The sequence below is a fragment of the Chaetodon trifascialis genome, chromosome 8 (genome assembly GCF_039877785.1).
Source record: "Chaetodon trifascialis isolate fChaTrf1 chromosome 8, fChaTrf1.hap1, whole genome shotgun sequence".
Classification (NCBI taxonomy): Eukaryota; Metazoa; Chordata; class Actinopteri; order Chaetodontiformes; family Chaetodontidae; genus Chaetodon; species Chaetodon trifascialis.
The window spans coordinates 16,038,389-16,052,750 of record NC_092063.1 but is presented as its reverse complement, the minus strand read 5'-3'; the positions used below and the strand labels follow the sequence as shown (position 1 = coordinate 16,052,750).

Sequence of the window (14,362 nt, the reverse complement as noted above, 5' to 3'; positions counted from 1 at the left end):
GTCTCCTGACACAAGCCTGACATGTCTGTGCTTCAGTAGTGTCTTTGAATTGTATAGCTTCGACATCATTTAGTCGGAGAGACCAATTAATCTAGCCTCAACACAGCTCGAAAAATGCACCGATTTTTGCAATTTAATTAACGACATTTTACTAATTGGTGAAAGAAAATGCAGTTTGAGCTACAGCATAAAAAAATCAAGTAGTGCCTTAGTGGCAATCAAAACAATCCAAAGTAAATCCTTTCATGAAGCAAAGAAGACTGTAGACGAAGTCTGCTGTATTTTTACCCATCTATCTATCTAGCGACTTTGGTTCGCTTTGGAAGTGGAGGGAATCTTTTGATGCCCACATGTTTGTGGTTGCAAAGCAGACGAAAAGAAAAGATCAATGGCGCACAGCCATAAACTGGCCTCTTTTCATGCGCGCTCTCCCCAGACGGAATACAAATGCCCCTCCTTTAGCCGAACCCTGTCATTTTAATGCACACATTGTGTACCGCACCAGGCGAGAAGACTTGGGCGATTTAAGAAAGGTTTCCTAACGTTGTTGCGTGTCTTGCAAAGTCTCGCCATCTAACCCAACTTTCTTTCGTTAGTTCTGGAAATACGCAAGCAACGTCAAATAACACAGTTAAATGGGTGTAATGAACACGTTTACCTCATAGAGCAGAGCTAAAGCATTCCATAAGTGGGTGTCTTTAGCTTTAATTTAACCCCATTTAGTATTTTCAGACGACCTGTGTGGGTGAGCACAAGATGCGCAGTGGTCTGCAGTGAGCCTATAGTCAATACATTGTTTCAGCTGGTATGACTTTCCCAAGCCTTCGCCCTTTTCAAGGAGCAGTGTGGAAAATCGGGAGGCGAGAGACCGAGGACAAGGGGCGGCCCGCGATTCTCCTCGGTGCCTCACTGCGCCTGCTATGAAGACAAAAACCGGCTGCGACAACAGCCCAAGTTAATCCGAAAGTGTTCATTTTTCGAAATCTCGTATGCTTTTCTTGTTTACATGTCTGATGTTCGAAGTCGATAAACATAGCTGCACCTTTAGCCTGAAAGGGTAAAGAAAGTGGTTTGCAGGTGTAACTCTTTTACTATATGAGCAGCCGCCAGAAAATCGAAATGTTATGGGGACAAGCAGGGAATTACCACGGTGCTGCCTTCGACCTGGTGGCGTGAAACTCACATATAAAAGACTGAACGCAGGAGTCAATACAGCCCACACCATGCTCACCAAGAAGAACCATTAAGATTACCCATTATGTTTATGATTTTTACGCTTCTCTTTGGGCTTTTTTTTTTTTTTTTTTTTTTTTTGGCCCCACACGTTGTTTCTTGGGGATTTGTGCTTAATACATCCATCGTGCTGTAGACCATGTACTGTACCCGGATTTATGGTCTCTGTATGTTGTGTACTGAAAACTGATAGATAGATACACACTAATGATAATAACAGCTGGGTCCAGACAACTTGAATTAAAGACATGGATTAGTTTTTCAGCATCTGACCCGGGACACTATCTGACACACACACACACACTACTACTACTACTACTACTACTACTACTACTACTACTACTAATAATAATAATAATAATAATAATAATAATAATAACAACAACCCGGCCGGGATCCGACCCGGGATAAACACACTAATAATAATAATAATAAGGATAATAATAATAATAATAATAATTGCCACCCGGGCCGGTATCAGTCCCGGGATCTAACCCAGGACACACACACACTGATGATAATAATAACAGTTACAGGAAGGCAGTGCAATGAATAGTGTAATCAAGTCGGCATAAATCAGTTTTTCAGCATCTGACCCCAGGATCACACCCGGGATCAGATCCGACCCGACACACACACACACACACACACACACACACACACACACACACACACACACACACGCACGCACGCACGCACGCACGCACGCGCACACACACACACACACACACACACACACACACACACACACACACACACACACACACTAATAATTATGACAGCAGATAAAAAATAAATAAATAAATGAAATAAGATGGAGATAAGGATAAGGTTTGGCTGTTAAATGACGGCAGTGTTGCTCATTTGACCGCATGAGACAGGCGGGACTGTTGCCATTGAGATGTTAAGTGGGCGTCTCTATATAAATCCACTCAGGGTCAACCCCGTCATTCTGCTCCAGAGAGGGAAAGAGATTAACTTCAAGGAACCCACAAAGAGAGAATGGTGGCGAAGACAGACTGTGTAGAAAAGTCCAAACCCATGGCTGGAAACAAGGTGTGTGGAATAACTTCCAGGGGAACTGGATTTCAGAGTCGAAATGAAATACCAGAAAATGACTGAACTGTGTTGCATGCAATGTCAATTATATATACCCACTTTTTACAGGTGTCCAAGCCACTCATGGAAAAGAAACGAAGGGCTCGTATAAATAAGTGTTTGGACCAGTTAAAATCTCTTCTGGAGACCTACTACAGCACGAGCGTAAGTAACTTTAACTTTAGATTTTAGAGCACAGTTTAATATTTAATTCTGTCCAGTGTTATTCCAACTGATGCTTAAGTAAGTTTAATAAAGTGTCTAAACAATATCATTTCTTTACTCAGATTCGAAAGCGCAAACTGGAAAAGGCCGACATCTTGGAGCTCACCGTCAAACATCTAAGGAACCTCCAAAAGATCCAGAGCTGTGAGTTATAACCTCACCTCTTGCACTAGGCCAAGCCATCAAACATTCAAATACTCGACTCATTTACGCTGATTTTAGGGAGAATTCAAGCTCTGCTCAACTTTATGCACACACTCTGCGTGTTTCTCACCTGAAGATGTCTCTCCACTGCTTCCAGGCACTGCCGCTGCTTCCGAGTTTCCAGATTATCACACTGGCTTTCGCAGTTGCCTTGCAAACGTCGACCAATACTTGCTGATCGCAGATAACTTGAACGGGAGCGACCGCTGGATGTTATCGCAGCTGTCCAGTAAACTCTGCCGCTCCCGGGGACGGGAGGATGTCTTCAGCACCACGGACAGCGGCCTGGCCCAGGCTGAGACACGGGATGAGGCGCCGAGACTCGTTCCATCCGCAGCTGGACCTGATGAGAGAAAAACGGCCAAATCAAACGCCTCGACACCCAACAGCACATGCACGTCTCCTTCATTGCAGAGCGAAGGAAACAAACAGATGACTGCCACACAAAAAAACACTCGTGAAAACAGGTCCGGTCTCAAGAAGCTCCACTCTGCCGGTCACAGGAGCGAAGCTGCAAACGCTCAGCGCAACGTGTGGCGGCCTTGGTAAAGCTGATGCAAAGATGGAGATATCCTAAATCATAGCTTGACTGAATGTTTATAATTGCACTGTATAGATTTTCACAATATGCTATTACCTATATACCATGTTTTATTTTCTTAATAAAATTGCCGAAACAAAGAACGCCTTGCCTCTTTTCTTAAAGTTGGTAGATTTTGGGTCGCTTCGGACAACATGGGGTGGATTTACAGCAAGGGTTGATCTGTAGAGAGGAATATTGATTTTCGGGTGTCATATTGGGGAAAAGGAGATTAGCTACCTGAAATAAAGGCCTCCGAAGCTCAAATGATTTGGTGCTGAATCTGTCAAGACTTTTGAGTCTCAAACGAGTGCATTTTTCTATTTGTAGACGTGTGGCCATCGAATTAATATTTCACGGTTTTCTGTGTCACGCATTTGATAAATTCATTATATAAACTGTATATCTGTGAAGTTGTTGACGTATAGAGATTAAAAAAGACCCAAGAGAGTGGGGGTTGGCTGTCATTCCCTCCATTCTTCTCTGGTTTCACGCATAAGTACCGCGACAGTAGCGGGCAAATCAGACGCTTGTCGGACAGCACGACAATTTTCTGCTATGTAGGCGACTAATTACACGCAGTGCTGTATCCTCTGGACTTGGAGATGGCGAGAAGCTGTAGACTATAAGCGACAAAAGAAAATGTTGAATGTAGTTTAAATTTGTGCTGCAAGTTGAAATTGAATTTCTGCCAGTTTAATTGTGACCGAGAGGTCAGCGGAACAAATTCGTGTGAATAGTAAGCTCATTCATAAGTCCCTCCATTAGGCTGCTTCTTAGGCGACTCCCTTCAGTGCAAGCAAAAGGTTTCATGTGCAGTGATGACGCATAGATATTAATAGATATTACCCAAGTAATAGCAAAGTAGTCTGAAATGAAATGACAACTTGGAGTACAAGGGACAACTTTTTGAATAAAGCATAACTGACTTTTGATGTAGTATAGTAGGCTATTAGATTTATTTATTTATTTATTTTTTTTTAGTACACTGAAGTAGCATTTGTACGTCTTCTTTTAGTATACTGAATACTGTATAATAAACAGTGCACATCAACTTTTTGCTACACTACAGTGGTTGCAGTTATATATTATGTAGGCCATATGTGCAAGACAACACGCCGGTCTATCATTCAGCTCTTTTAGAGTACCCTATAGTTTTCTTCCGCTGCTTTGGCAGGAATGTCATAAAGAGTCTCTAAGGAGCAGCGCTGGAAAGGATGGCACCTTGCAGCGAGGAGAATCGCTGAAACGCCCACAGCGCTTTCAGAGGGAACATGCTGAAAAGACACTGCTGCACCATGGAAGAGGCGTGCTCCTGTGCAGTACAAAAAAACTACTCACCGCCTGCTTCAAGTTATTTTTTACCCTCAACATAACACCTCACAGCTCCAAACCCTTCTTTAAGGCGAGTGTTTGTTATTTCAGCTCACAAACCCCGTCTGTAAACCTTCTTAATACTCTCTTCCCACAAAGTCAAAGCTACTCCTCTGATGGGTCCAACAGAGGCCCATAGCACGAGAAGTTTGTTTTATCCAAGAAAGGAAATGCCACGTGACTTCCACACTGAATGCCCTTCAGCTTTTTCAAAGAACGTCTATGAACTCTTCTCAGTATTGTTTAAGTAACCTAGTTGGAGTTGCCACAATAATAGCGACGCATATTAGAGCTGAGAACCGAAGGGAGAGTGACAATAAGTTATTAGCATTAGACTGGGAGCAGCCAAGCGCTCTTAAGAGAGCAGACGTGGATGAAGTGCGCTGCAAACCCGTCCGTTCCCTGCTCATTTTACTGGTAAATATGTCTTTGCTTAAGACAGATTCAGCACAACTGCTGAGCATTCTCTGGCGCAATGGCACACAGCGTTATCACTTGATGACTTGTGCGATTGAAACATACAGCATGTAACTCACAATAAAGCTTGAACCTCAAACAATAGGGCTGGCTTTGGCTCCGGGCTATTTCAAGATAGACCTACAGCAGACACCGTGGAATTACGTTTTGAAACATAAAGAGCCGTGTCCAAGCTCACTGGTGCGGGCAACAGGCAGCTCCGACCTCTCCGCAAAGCTCTAACCACCGGCTGGGATGCAGAATCAGGTGATTAGGAACAGCTGCATCAGAAGACAACATGGCAGTGCTCCTCGGTCAAACGTGACGAAATTTACTTTTACAAATATACATCTCGTGTTTTGCGAGTAAGTTGCAGAACAAGAGTTGGCCACGTAATTGCATACGGGCATTTAACTTACACGGTTTAGTGAGGTCCTTATCATTAAAGAGCTAGCTACACCGTTAACTGCAGCAGCATTGATTAAGGCAGTGCCTAAGACATGCCAAGAACTCACGGGCAAAGCTACATTAGTTCAAGAGCATTTTTGGCAAAACAGAATTTCTTAGCAGAGGATGGTTTCGATCCATCGACCTCTGGGTTATGGGCCCAGCACGCTTCCGCTGCGCCACTCTGCTCGGATAACATATGTGTGGACAGCTTCAGTATTTATCTATATACACAACAGGATACAACAGGATAGATATGGACACGCGTCGACGGTTGCTTCGTGCTCATAACAGAGCAAAACAGGTATAAATAATTTGAAGAGATGTTTGTTGTGAAATGAAGGGAAACACATTGAAACGAAGCTAACAGTTAACTAGCTAAACAAACGTCAGCTTTTATAAGACCCTTTTCAAACGAAACACCGTGGTTCTCGCTGGTTTGCCTCTTATTCCAAAATACGGTTTGCCTTATATTCCAAACACATTATTAACTTAGCCTATGCATGACGTGCTAGTAACGCTAGCAAACGCAAAAATGTTTAGCCTGTTATGACGCTGCTAGCTACTGCGAGTTAACTGTTGCGGTCAGCTCTAGTTTACGAACGCAAAATGAATTAAACTTGGACCTGACCTTACCCGAACCTCATGAGCCCAGTAACTAAATAAAGGGAGGGAAAAGTCCTACAGGCTAGTTTACATTTGCGGGAGTTTCCTTTCCTTTATTATCTGACAAAAATGACCATCTATCTATCTATCTATCTATCTATCTATCTATCTATCTATCTATCTATCTATCTATCTATCTATCTATCTATCTATCTATCTGTTTTATGGTAGGCTTTAGTATCAATTAAATCTAAATCTAATTAATTTGGTAATTAATGGTTTATCATGCAGTCTTTACCATTTTTGTTTGCTTAAAGGCAAACAACCAAATATTTCTATATGTTTCTGTGGATGTGTTTCTTGCCATATGTCACTGAGAGCAGGAGGCTGATGAATGTGGAAGACACCAAACCTTGGTCTTCTAGGGAGCTGGTCACAAGTAGACGAATGTTATTTCATTATGGTGAGCTCAACCTCCTGGGGAAAAAAAATCAACTTAAGCAAAAAGAAACTTCCAAATGCATACTACTGCCCCACAACAAGCTTGTTGTTGTATGATGGACACAAATAAAGAGCATCTGCTGCAAAATTCTACAAACACACTCTGAAGCATCATCTTGTGAATTTAATCAGTCATATCTTTTTAACAAAGTCATCATCTGAACAAGAAAATCATAACATTTAACATCATTCATATTTGAGTCATAAATCTTTGAATATGTTACAAAATTATATTTTAATATTGTAAACACAACAAAATGCAAAAATCTATGACATAACAAAGTTGGACAGGGGAATGTGATGTATGCCTCCAAAGAAATATACATTTTAGCTAATTTGTCCAACTGAATAGGCTGCAATGAGTCAGACGTACACTAATACATGAGAATTCAAACTTAACATTTAAATGACCAGGAGAGTGAAAACGTATATGCAATGTTACTACTTTGATGGCAATAGCAAAAAATAAGTTTCACAACTAAATAAGGCTGACAAAGGGGGTATTTTCATTTCATGTCGTCTTTATAGTCTTGATAATTTCTTTGAAAACTTACACCTAATCAGCACAAATACATTCATGTTAGCAGTTACAGTCCATGAGAGGTGAAAGTCCAAAGTTGCTTCTGCTAATATTTGTCAGTAGAAGAATTTTCACCCCTTTTAGTCAGCAAATTGTCTCATTTGGTCTTCATCAATTTCAGTGTGCTTTGAAAGTCAGCTTTGCTGTTAAGTTCATTCCAGCGTCCATTTGAGTGAGTGAGGTAAATGAGAATTTCACAAAATTATGGTGCATTGAAGGGCATCTCACTGATAATTTAGTATAGTCATTTTTGTCCTTGAACTTTTGTACTGATGTGAAGTAATCACATCCTCTTTCCAAATACACAGAAAATGAATATCTCTAAACTTTAACTTTCCAATGTATCCCTTACTGGGGCCCTGGAAATGCTTACATTTAATTTACATTACTTTATGGGCTTCATTAAATAATCATAAAAAACTTCACAATTGGAAAACCCTCCCAGAATAGGACCATTAACAGCCTTAATGCATGTTATGAGATTACATATCAAATATAATGTCTGCTTTTTGTTAGCTTACTTTTTGATAACTTACTATAAGTCATTAATGTGCTGTTGTAATTAAATCCAATTCTACTCACAATGGTGCCTAATTTGTGCTAATATTTTTGTGGATTTTGTTATGACCCCAGCAATTAAGTTATGCTACATCTGTCTGAGGACTGTAATTATTTGACTTTTGGACCATTTAGCATCTTTTAGAGGTTAGGTTTTGTTGGATACTTCAAAAAAAATATTATTGGTCCTTTAGAACACATCACTTAACAAATATGAGCTGCGGTCAGGCTGACATGCTCAGTTAATGAGGATAAAGTGCCATTTTCTGCTGCATTAGTCAGATGTTGTAAATATCCAATGTGGTGAGTAACTTTTGTGCCAGATGATCTCCAAAGTGAATACAGCCATTGCAAAAATAAGAACTGGTAGGAAATGTTCTCATTAAACAAAATAGAACATAAAAACCATAAATCCAATATCCTTCATATATACATGACAAGTCAGTCTTTACAAACTGACTTCACATTTTCATTACGAATTTAGGGGTATTCATGTCATATCAATGTCTCACACAGTAACTGCAAAACTATTATGCATTAAAGAGTTTGGGATTACCACTCTCGGTTTACTTCAACATAAGGTGCTTGAAAAAAGCATTTCATGTGTTGTGAATAATAATGTAAATATAAAAGTTGTACACCATGATCAAAATAAAGTGAATATGTATAATGCATCATAAGTCAATCTCAAGGTACATGGGCAGTATTCAGGAGAGTTTGGGTTGAAAGCAAATGTGTCCATACAGCAAAACACGCAGCCATTACAGGCTAAATGAAACACAATTTAAGTTGAACTTCTGCTGGAAAAAAAAAGAAAAGAAAGTAAAAAAGGAACGCCACCCTGATTACTACCTCGTCCAATTCTTTAAGCATCTCATAAGAAACAACATCAAACAGCAAAAACAAAGTGTGGTAATGTTCACGCCATTTAAAAACAGTTTATTTGTGCTAGTGCGGGGGGGGGGGGGGGGGGGGGGGGGGGTATCCTTCATGGATATTTTGTGATGTGAAAGCTGAATATCATGTCCACCCAACCTTTTCACCAGCCTACATACAAAATCAAAGATAGGCTCATTCAGAAATTAATGTCCAACGCCCCCAAAGGCCATTTAGCATAACAGATATTGGTGGTATACATAACAAAACGGAAAAGTGGCACAAGTAAAAAGGCCAAATAATCAAGTACGTCATTTTCCCATTACCACCAATATTTCAGTGGTTTTCATTATGATAATAACTTCAGCAATAATGCTAATATTAACAAGGGAGAAGTTGCTTTTAGGTTGTGGAGCCGACAGAATCAGAGTGAAAGGTGATGTATCCCGAGGACGATACAGAGGGTGTGCTTACAAAACTGTTTGTGCTTGCTTTACTCTCGGCCTTGCTCAGGTGCCTCTGATGCGCCCAGTCAGCTCCAGCACCGGCCCCAGCTCCACCTGTCCTGAGCCTAGAGTGCCCTGGAGTCTGCTGGCTGCGCCCAGGTGAGCCCATTTCACACTGCTGCTTCCCGTCTCGCAAGCGCTCCCGGCAGCCTTTACCAGAGCCACAAGCCCCGGGGCTCTTCTTTCCAGCAGGTCTGTCTGGTTTGGGGGAGCCCTCTGGCGAGTTGCCTCGACTGCTGCTCCGTTTGTGCTCTGAGAGCCGCCTGAGCGCCTGAGGCTCACGCTCAAAGTCCGTGAGCGGGAAGTGAGGAAGGATGACTGTGTGCTGTTCATACACATTGGGGATAAGTGAGATGGTGGATGTGCGCCGCGGGCTCTTCCTGGGGCTCGGCAGCGGCGTCTCATCTATAAAGTTAATCACCTCATCGCGGCTGAAACACCGCAGTTCGTCCTCGTAGCGCTCCCCGCCACAGACCACACGTGGCAGGTGCCTGAGGGAGTGCATGCTGTCCTCAGAGCGTCGCCGCTTGCGGTGCGGGTGATGGTGATGGTGGCTCTCCTCGTGGTAGGAGACCAGGCTGCTCCTGCGCCTCTCGTGGCGCGGCAAGGTGGAGCTGTAGTGGGCACTCACTATCATGTCCTCGGTGGAGCCCCATCGGTGAAGGTATGAGGGGATCCGGTCGTTGGTCCACATGTCGGTTTCGTCGTGGGAGTATCTTCTTGTAGGGGGCACCTGCACGCAACACACAGACAAAACCTTTCAGTCTATCAATAACTTTGATATTCATCCACTGAGAATTCTACAACAGAATCAGAAAGCACTGTGGCCCTGCACCACTAAATAAGTAATTTAAAATTAATATGGTTTTTAATATACCCAAATGGTCAATTATAAAAGATATTACATAAAGGATTCTTCAAGGTTATGTGGCTGTCAATGCCTCTGATTTGGCATTGAACACTGGTTTGCTGTAGTCCCAATGAACTGTTCTGTGTGAATATTTGGGCTGATGACATTTAGTTCAGTGCAAAACTTACTTAAATTGTTTGCAATACAGAAAACTGATTTGTTTCCAATTCAATTTTTGGTACCCTGATTCAGCTGAAGTGTTTGTGTAAAATCCAAGTTTGTCCAAGATCTTTAATGCGATGATAACCGATTTTAAATTAATCCCTCAGACATAACGTTTTTAACAATCTAACAGACATCAACAGTGTTATAACTGAACTATTATTCACCTCGATTATTTGCAGATGAAAAGTACAAAGATTGATAGTTCCCTACAGGTTATACTCACATGCCATTCTGTTCTGACAACTATGCAAGAGAGAGAGGATTTGTCAAGGTGACGTCAAGAGCCACAAGATTGATATCAGCCTGCCCCCCTGTGGTGGGTTTTAGTAAATGCAGAGAAATGAGACAGAAGACGATACAGTAGCACTGAGTGGGTTAACTGAGAGGGTGGAACAGCAGAGGGCAGCACAAGCATTAGAATGAATGAAGGCGCAGGACAGACTTGGCAGGATGGGGAGAGAGAGAGAGAGAGAGAGAGAGAGAGAGAGAGAGAGAGAGAGAGAGAGAGAGAGAGAGAGAGAGAGAGAGAGAGAGAGAGAGAGAGAGAGAGAGAGAGAGAGAGAACAAACCAATAAAGCCAAAGAGGCTTTATTCTGCAATCAAACCACTTGAGAAGTGCCTTAGCAGTTCTCAAATGGAGGTGCTACTTGATAAGGATTTGAAGAGTTTTGTGGATTTGTGGTCCAATTGGGCCTTAACGCTTCTAGGAGCAACAAAACTAGTGTGGCCATATTACAGTTCAGCCAGTCTTCCTGCAACTGAAATCAAAAATGCACCTTATTTGTCTCACCATCACACATTAAAGCAAGGAATGACACAGCTAAATATTACTTTACAATCAAATGACTCTACTGTCATTTGAGGAGGACTATCAAACACAAAAGCAATGGGTGGAGAAATGATTTGGTCTCATGAAGTGACAGCTACTGTATACATCTCTGTTTCAAGGCTTTATCAAAAGTCAAATTGAATAGAGATCCAATGCTGTAGGAGCTTTGGGCGTTGAAATGTCCATTATAATGTTGGACAGCTGGTATAAGCAAATTGTTCAAGTAAATGTTAACTGCTTGGGCTGCATGCTGTACTGAGAAAGCTACAGCCCTTGTTAATCTGTTTCTGACAAAGATGACACAGTGTTAAGATGCTTTTGGAAAGTCAATATTCTGTGAGTTGAATCGGTTGATTTTAGAGTTACATATCCTCACCACAGTCTTCCAGGCCAAGTCCAGCAAGATTCATCATCACCACTTTAATCAATAAATTTCATTTATCCCATTAATACTGATCCAATGTCTGATTCTGGGCAAGAATTTGGACTGTACAGAGTTAAGTCAGTAATGGAACCAAAGCAGGTAGTAAGGTTTTGTTGAATTGCCCTAGAAGGCTGCATGTTACAACAAGTTTTGGTGTTAATGCAGGCTGAAAATGAGCATTTCACAGCTCTGCATCTGACTGGAATGGATGTTGGATACAATGGACACAATGCTTTTGGGAAGAACATGAGCAGATGTTTAAAGTGCTTTCCTGAAACCTTGAGGGATTCCTGAAATGTAGAAGGTAAGTCAGTTACTAAACTCTTACCCTCTTACAAAATAAAAACTTTGTCAACTGCATGGCTAGGACATACTAGTTGATAAATGAAGCTAATCTTATGTGTTGATGGGACTGCCGATGGTCATATTTACCATACATTAGTCAGCAAGAGTATATTTTTGATTCAAGTAAAAAAGACAAAAAAATCTGTGGCATATCTGGGAGAGATAGCTTCACAAAATGTCTGATGATTCCAGAGAATTCAAGCAAGATACTGTAAAGGCCCACAAGGCCATTTCACCATGCACATAAGCAATGAAGTGTCATTTAAAAATAGTTAAACTGATCAAGTAAAAGAAATGAAGAAATCAATGAAAATATACCTGCAAATACTGCATTTTATCTTCCTGTTGTTCCCTCAATGGATAACCTTGCGGAACCCCCCTTTCTAAGGTTGAGAACTCATACTTGGCATTACGGTCTACCGTCACGATTTCAGGCGCCGAGCTATAGTCATATGGTCTGTCATATATTAAGTCGGCATGAATTCCTCCATCTTGGCTGTTTTCTGCAAAGTGCAGAAAAGCACGAGCGTCAGGATTAGAGAGCAACGAACTCAGTACACAAGACAGACAGACAGACAGACGAATAGATAAGAGAGACAAGTTCAATTGTTCTCTGATTTGTTGACTTTTCCTACGAGTCTGCTGAGGAATTTGAGGTTTAGATCAAAAAAAATATTTTACTACGAAAATGACCATTAATTCAATGTACATATTTTGGGGAGGGGATAAAAAGGCCCCAGATTGAACAAAATCATATAAACAATGCTAAGTGATCTTTAGAGTATAAATACCCATCTAACAAGTCTATTTTCCCAACTACTGCATTCATGTTCATTAAAGATCAATTAGAGATGGGTGTCAATTGCTGATCTTGCGGAAAATGTTGGCCAAAAAGATGAAAGATGAAAGTAGCTATTTGCACAGGCAGCTTGGCATGCAAGTCAGTAGCTTTGGAAGAACAGGAAACAATCCTTATACATACAACTGTGATGAGTTATACATGGCAAGCCCTCTGGAAAAAAAGCAGAGAACTGGCAGTGTTAATTATCACACAGAATACGGACTGCCCTGTGTTGTTTTATAGCTACCGCTGGACAACGAGCAGTTATCAGTGAGGGTGTCAAGAGGGAGAGGATCAAGAGGTTTGGAGGGTTAGAAACAGGAGAGAAGGGTTCAGATTGGGTTGAGTTTAAACAGTGCCAATAGAAAAAAAAGACAGATGGTTCATACTGACATGTTTGCATGAACTGTGGAGATCTGGTCAACGACCCAGTCCACAAGCCGTTCTATGATTATCATGTGACCTAATTTTGGGACCAAATTTTGTTGAAGTGTCTGTGATTCCTTAGTGAAATGTGTCATTTTCAGCCCCCTCAGAGTACATTTATATTTCTTTGATGTCAAACGCAAGTCTTGGACCGCTTTCCTTCTCTTTCATCTATTAGTCAGATATTTACTAAGTGCAGTTTAAAACTTCCGCCTGGATTTTCCTTTAAATCACTATAATCTGACCAGTAGGTGTGAGCCCACGTCACACAAATAAAAACAACACAAAACAAAAAGAAAGAAAGAAAACAAATATAAACATATTTGTAAAAAAATAATTCATTTTATGTCTACTTCAGTTGTGTTCCCAGAAAAAAAATCTTGCATCCCTTTGTGACTTGAGGGAAATATGACCATCATAATGACATGAAAGTGCTTTTCAGCAATCGTTCCAGTTTCACTCTGGATTCTACCAAATAAATGGGGAACCATTTATTTTATCGTCCTCTCATGCCAGGGAATTCTAGAGGGAGATTGCACAGTTGAAATGCATTGGAGTGAAAAAGAAAAAAGTGCTGCAAGGTAAATATGTCCTTTGTCCTGCAATTTTTTTTTTTTTTTGTAATGACACCAATCTCACAGCAGGATAAAGTAAAGCATTTTATAAAGCACACACCACGTACAAAACCACAGAAAAATAGAGTTTTGTAATGAAAGTTATGTTACACAGACACTTGTCACTTCAGTTTCAGCTCCTGACAACAAAGGTCACATGATAGGTCACATGATAACATTTGACCACTGATTTTATACCTTAAACATACAACAAAACATAGTGTAATAAGTAATAATGACCATTTAAAAGAAACTAAATATCATTCTTTATTTAAGAAACACATACAAACAACCAAAATCATGATTGCTATTGTAAAAAGTTCTTAACCACTTCACTGTCATTTACTCAAATATTAAGAAGTAAATGTAATAAATGCTATTTTTGAGATTATGAATTGCCGTTTTTAGATGCATTTATTATAGATTATTATTTTTTATATGTTTTATGTTGAACCCAGGCCTTAAGATAACCCAGGGTAAAAAGGTGTCCATATTGTCCAAAAAAGGATAAATACCCTCAATCAATTACTTAAGAACATACATTTGCCATTTTAAAGATGACCA

The 14,362-nt window shown here is 40.7% G+C and overlaps 2 protein-coding genes across 3 annotated transcripts in view; one reads left to right on the top strand and one right to left on the bottom strand.

The window, feature by feature from the left end:
• The first annotated feature begins 2,212 nt into the window (after positions 1-2,212).
• On the top strand, positions 2,213-3,309 carry her3 (hairy-related 3). Its single transcript, XM_070967679.1, has 4 exons — positions 2,213-2,289; positions 2,401-2,496; positions 2,619-2,700; positions 2,858-3,309. The coding sequence occupies exons 1-4, from the start codon at positions 2,236-2,238 to the stop codon at positions 3,307-3,309; spliced, it is 684 nt and encodes a 227-aa protein (XP_070823780.1). The 5' UTR covers positions 2,213-2,235.
• Positions 3,310-6,833: 3,524 nt separating this feature from the next.
• Positions 6,834-14,362, bottom strand: part of LOC139334894 (probable G-protein coupled receptor 153) — a 34,777-nt gene continuing 27,248 nt past the window's right edge. Inside the window, exons 5-7 of one of the 2 annotated variants that reach the window (XM_070968144.1) lie at positions 12,900-12,929; positions 10,543-10,562; positions 6,834-9,977 (exon numbers count right to left, since the gene is read on the bottom strand). In XM_070968144.1, the coding sequence (XP_070824245.1) occupies positions 9,141-9,977; positions 10,543-10,562; positions 12,900-12,929 (887 nt within the window). In that variant the 3' untranslated portion in view covers positions 6,834-9,140. Of the gene's footprint in view, positions 9,978-10,542; positions 10,563-12,235; positions 12,421-12,899; positions 12,930-14,362 lie in introns of both variants that reach the window. The other variant, XM_070968143.1, reaches the window with a different exon arrangement.

Coding starts and splice junctions, on each gene's coding strand:
- her3 (XM_070967679.1), top strand. CDS start 2,236: ATGGTGGCGAAGACAGACTGTGTAGAAAAGTCCAAACCCATGGCTGGA. Junction 2,290..2,400: donor AACCCATGGCTGGAAACAAG/GTGTGTGGAATA, acceptor CACTTTTTACAG/GTGTCCAAGCCACTCATGGA. Junction 2,701..2,857: donor CCTCCAAAAGATCCAGAGCT/GTGAGTTATAAC, acceptor CACTGCTTCCAG/GCACTGCCGCTGCTTCCGAG.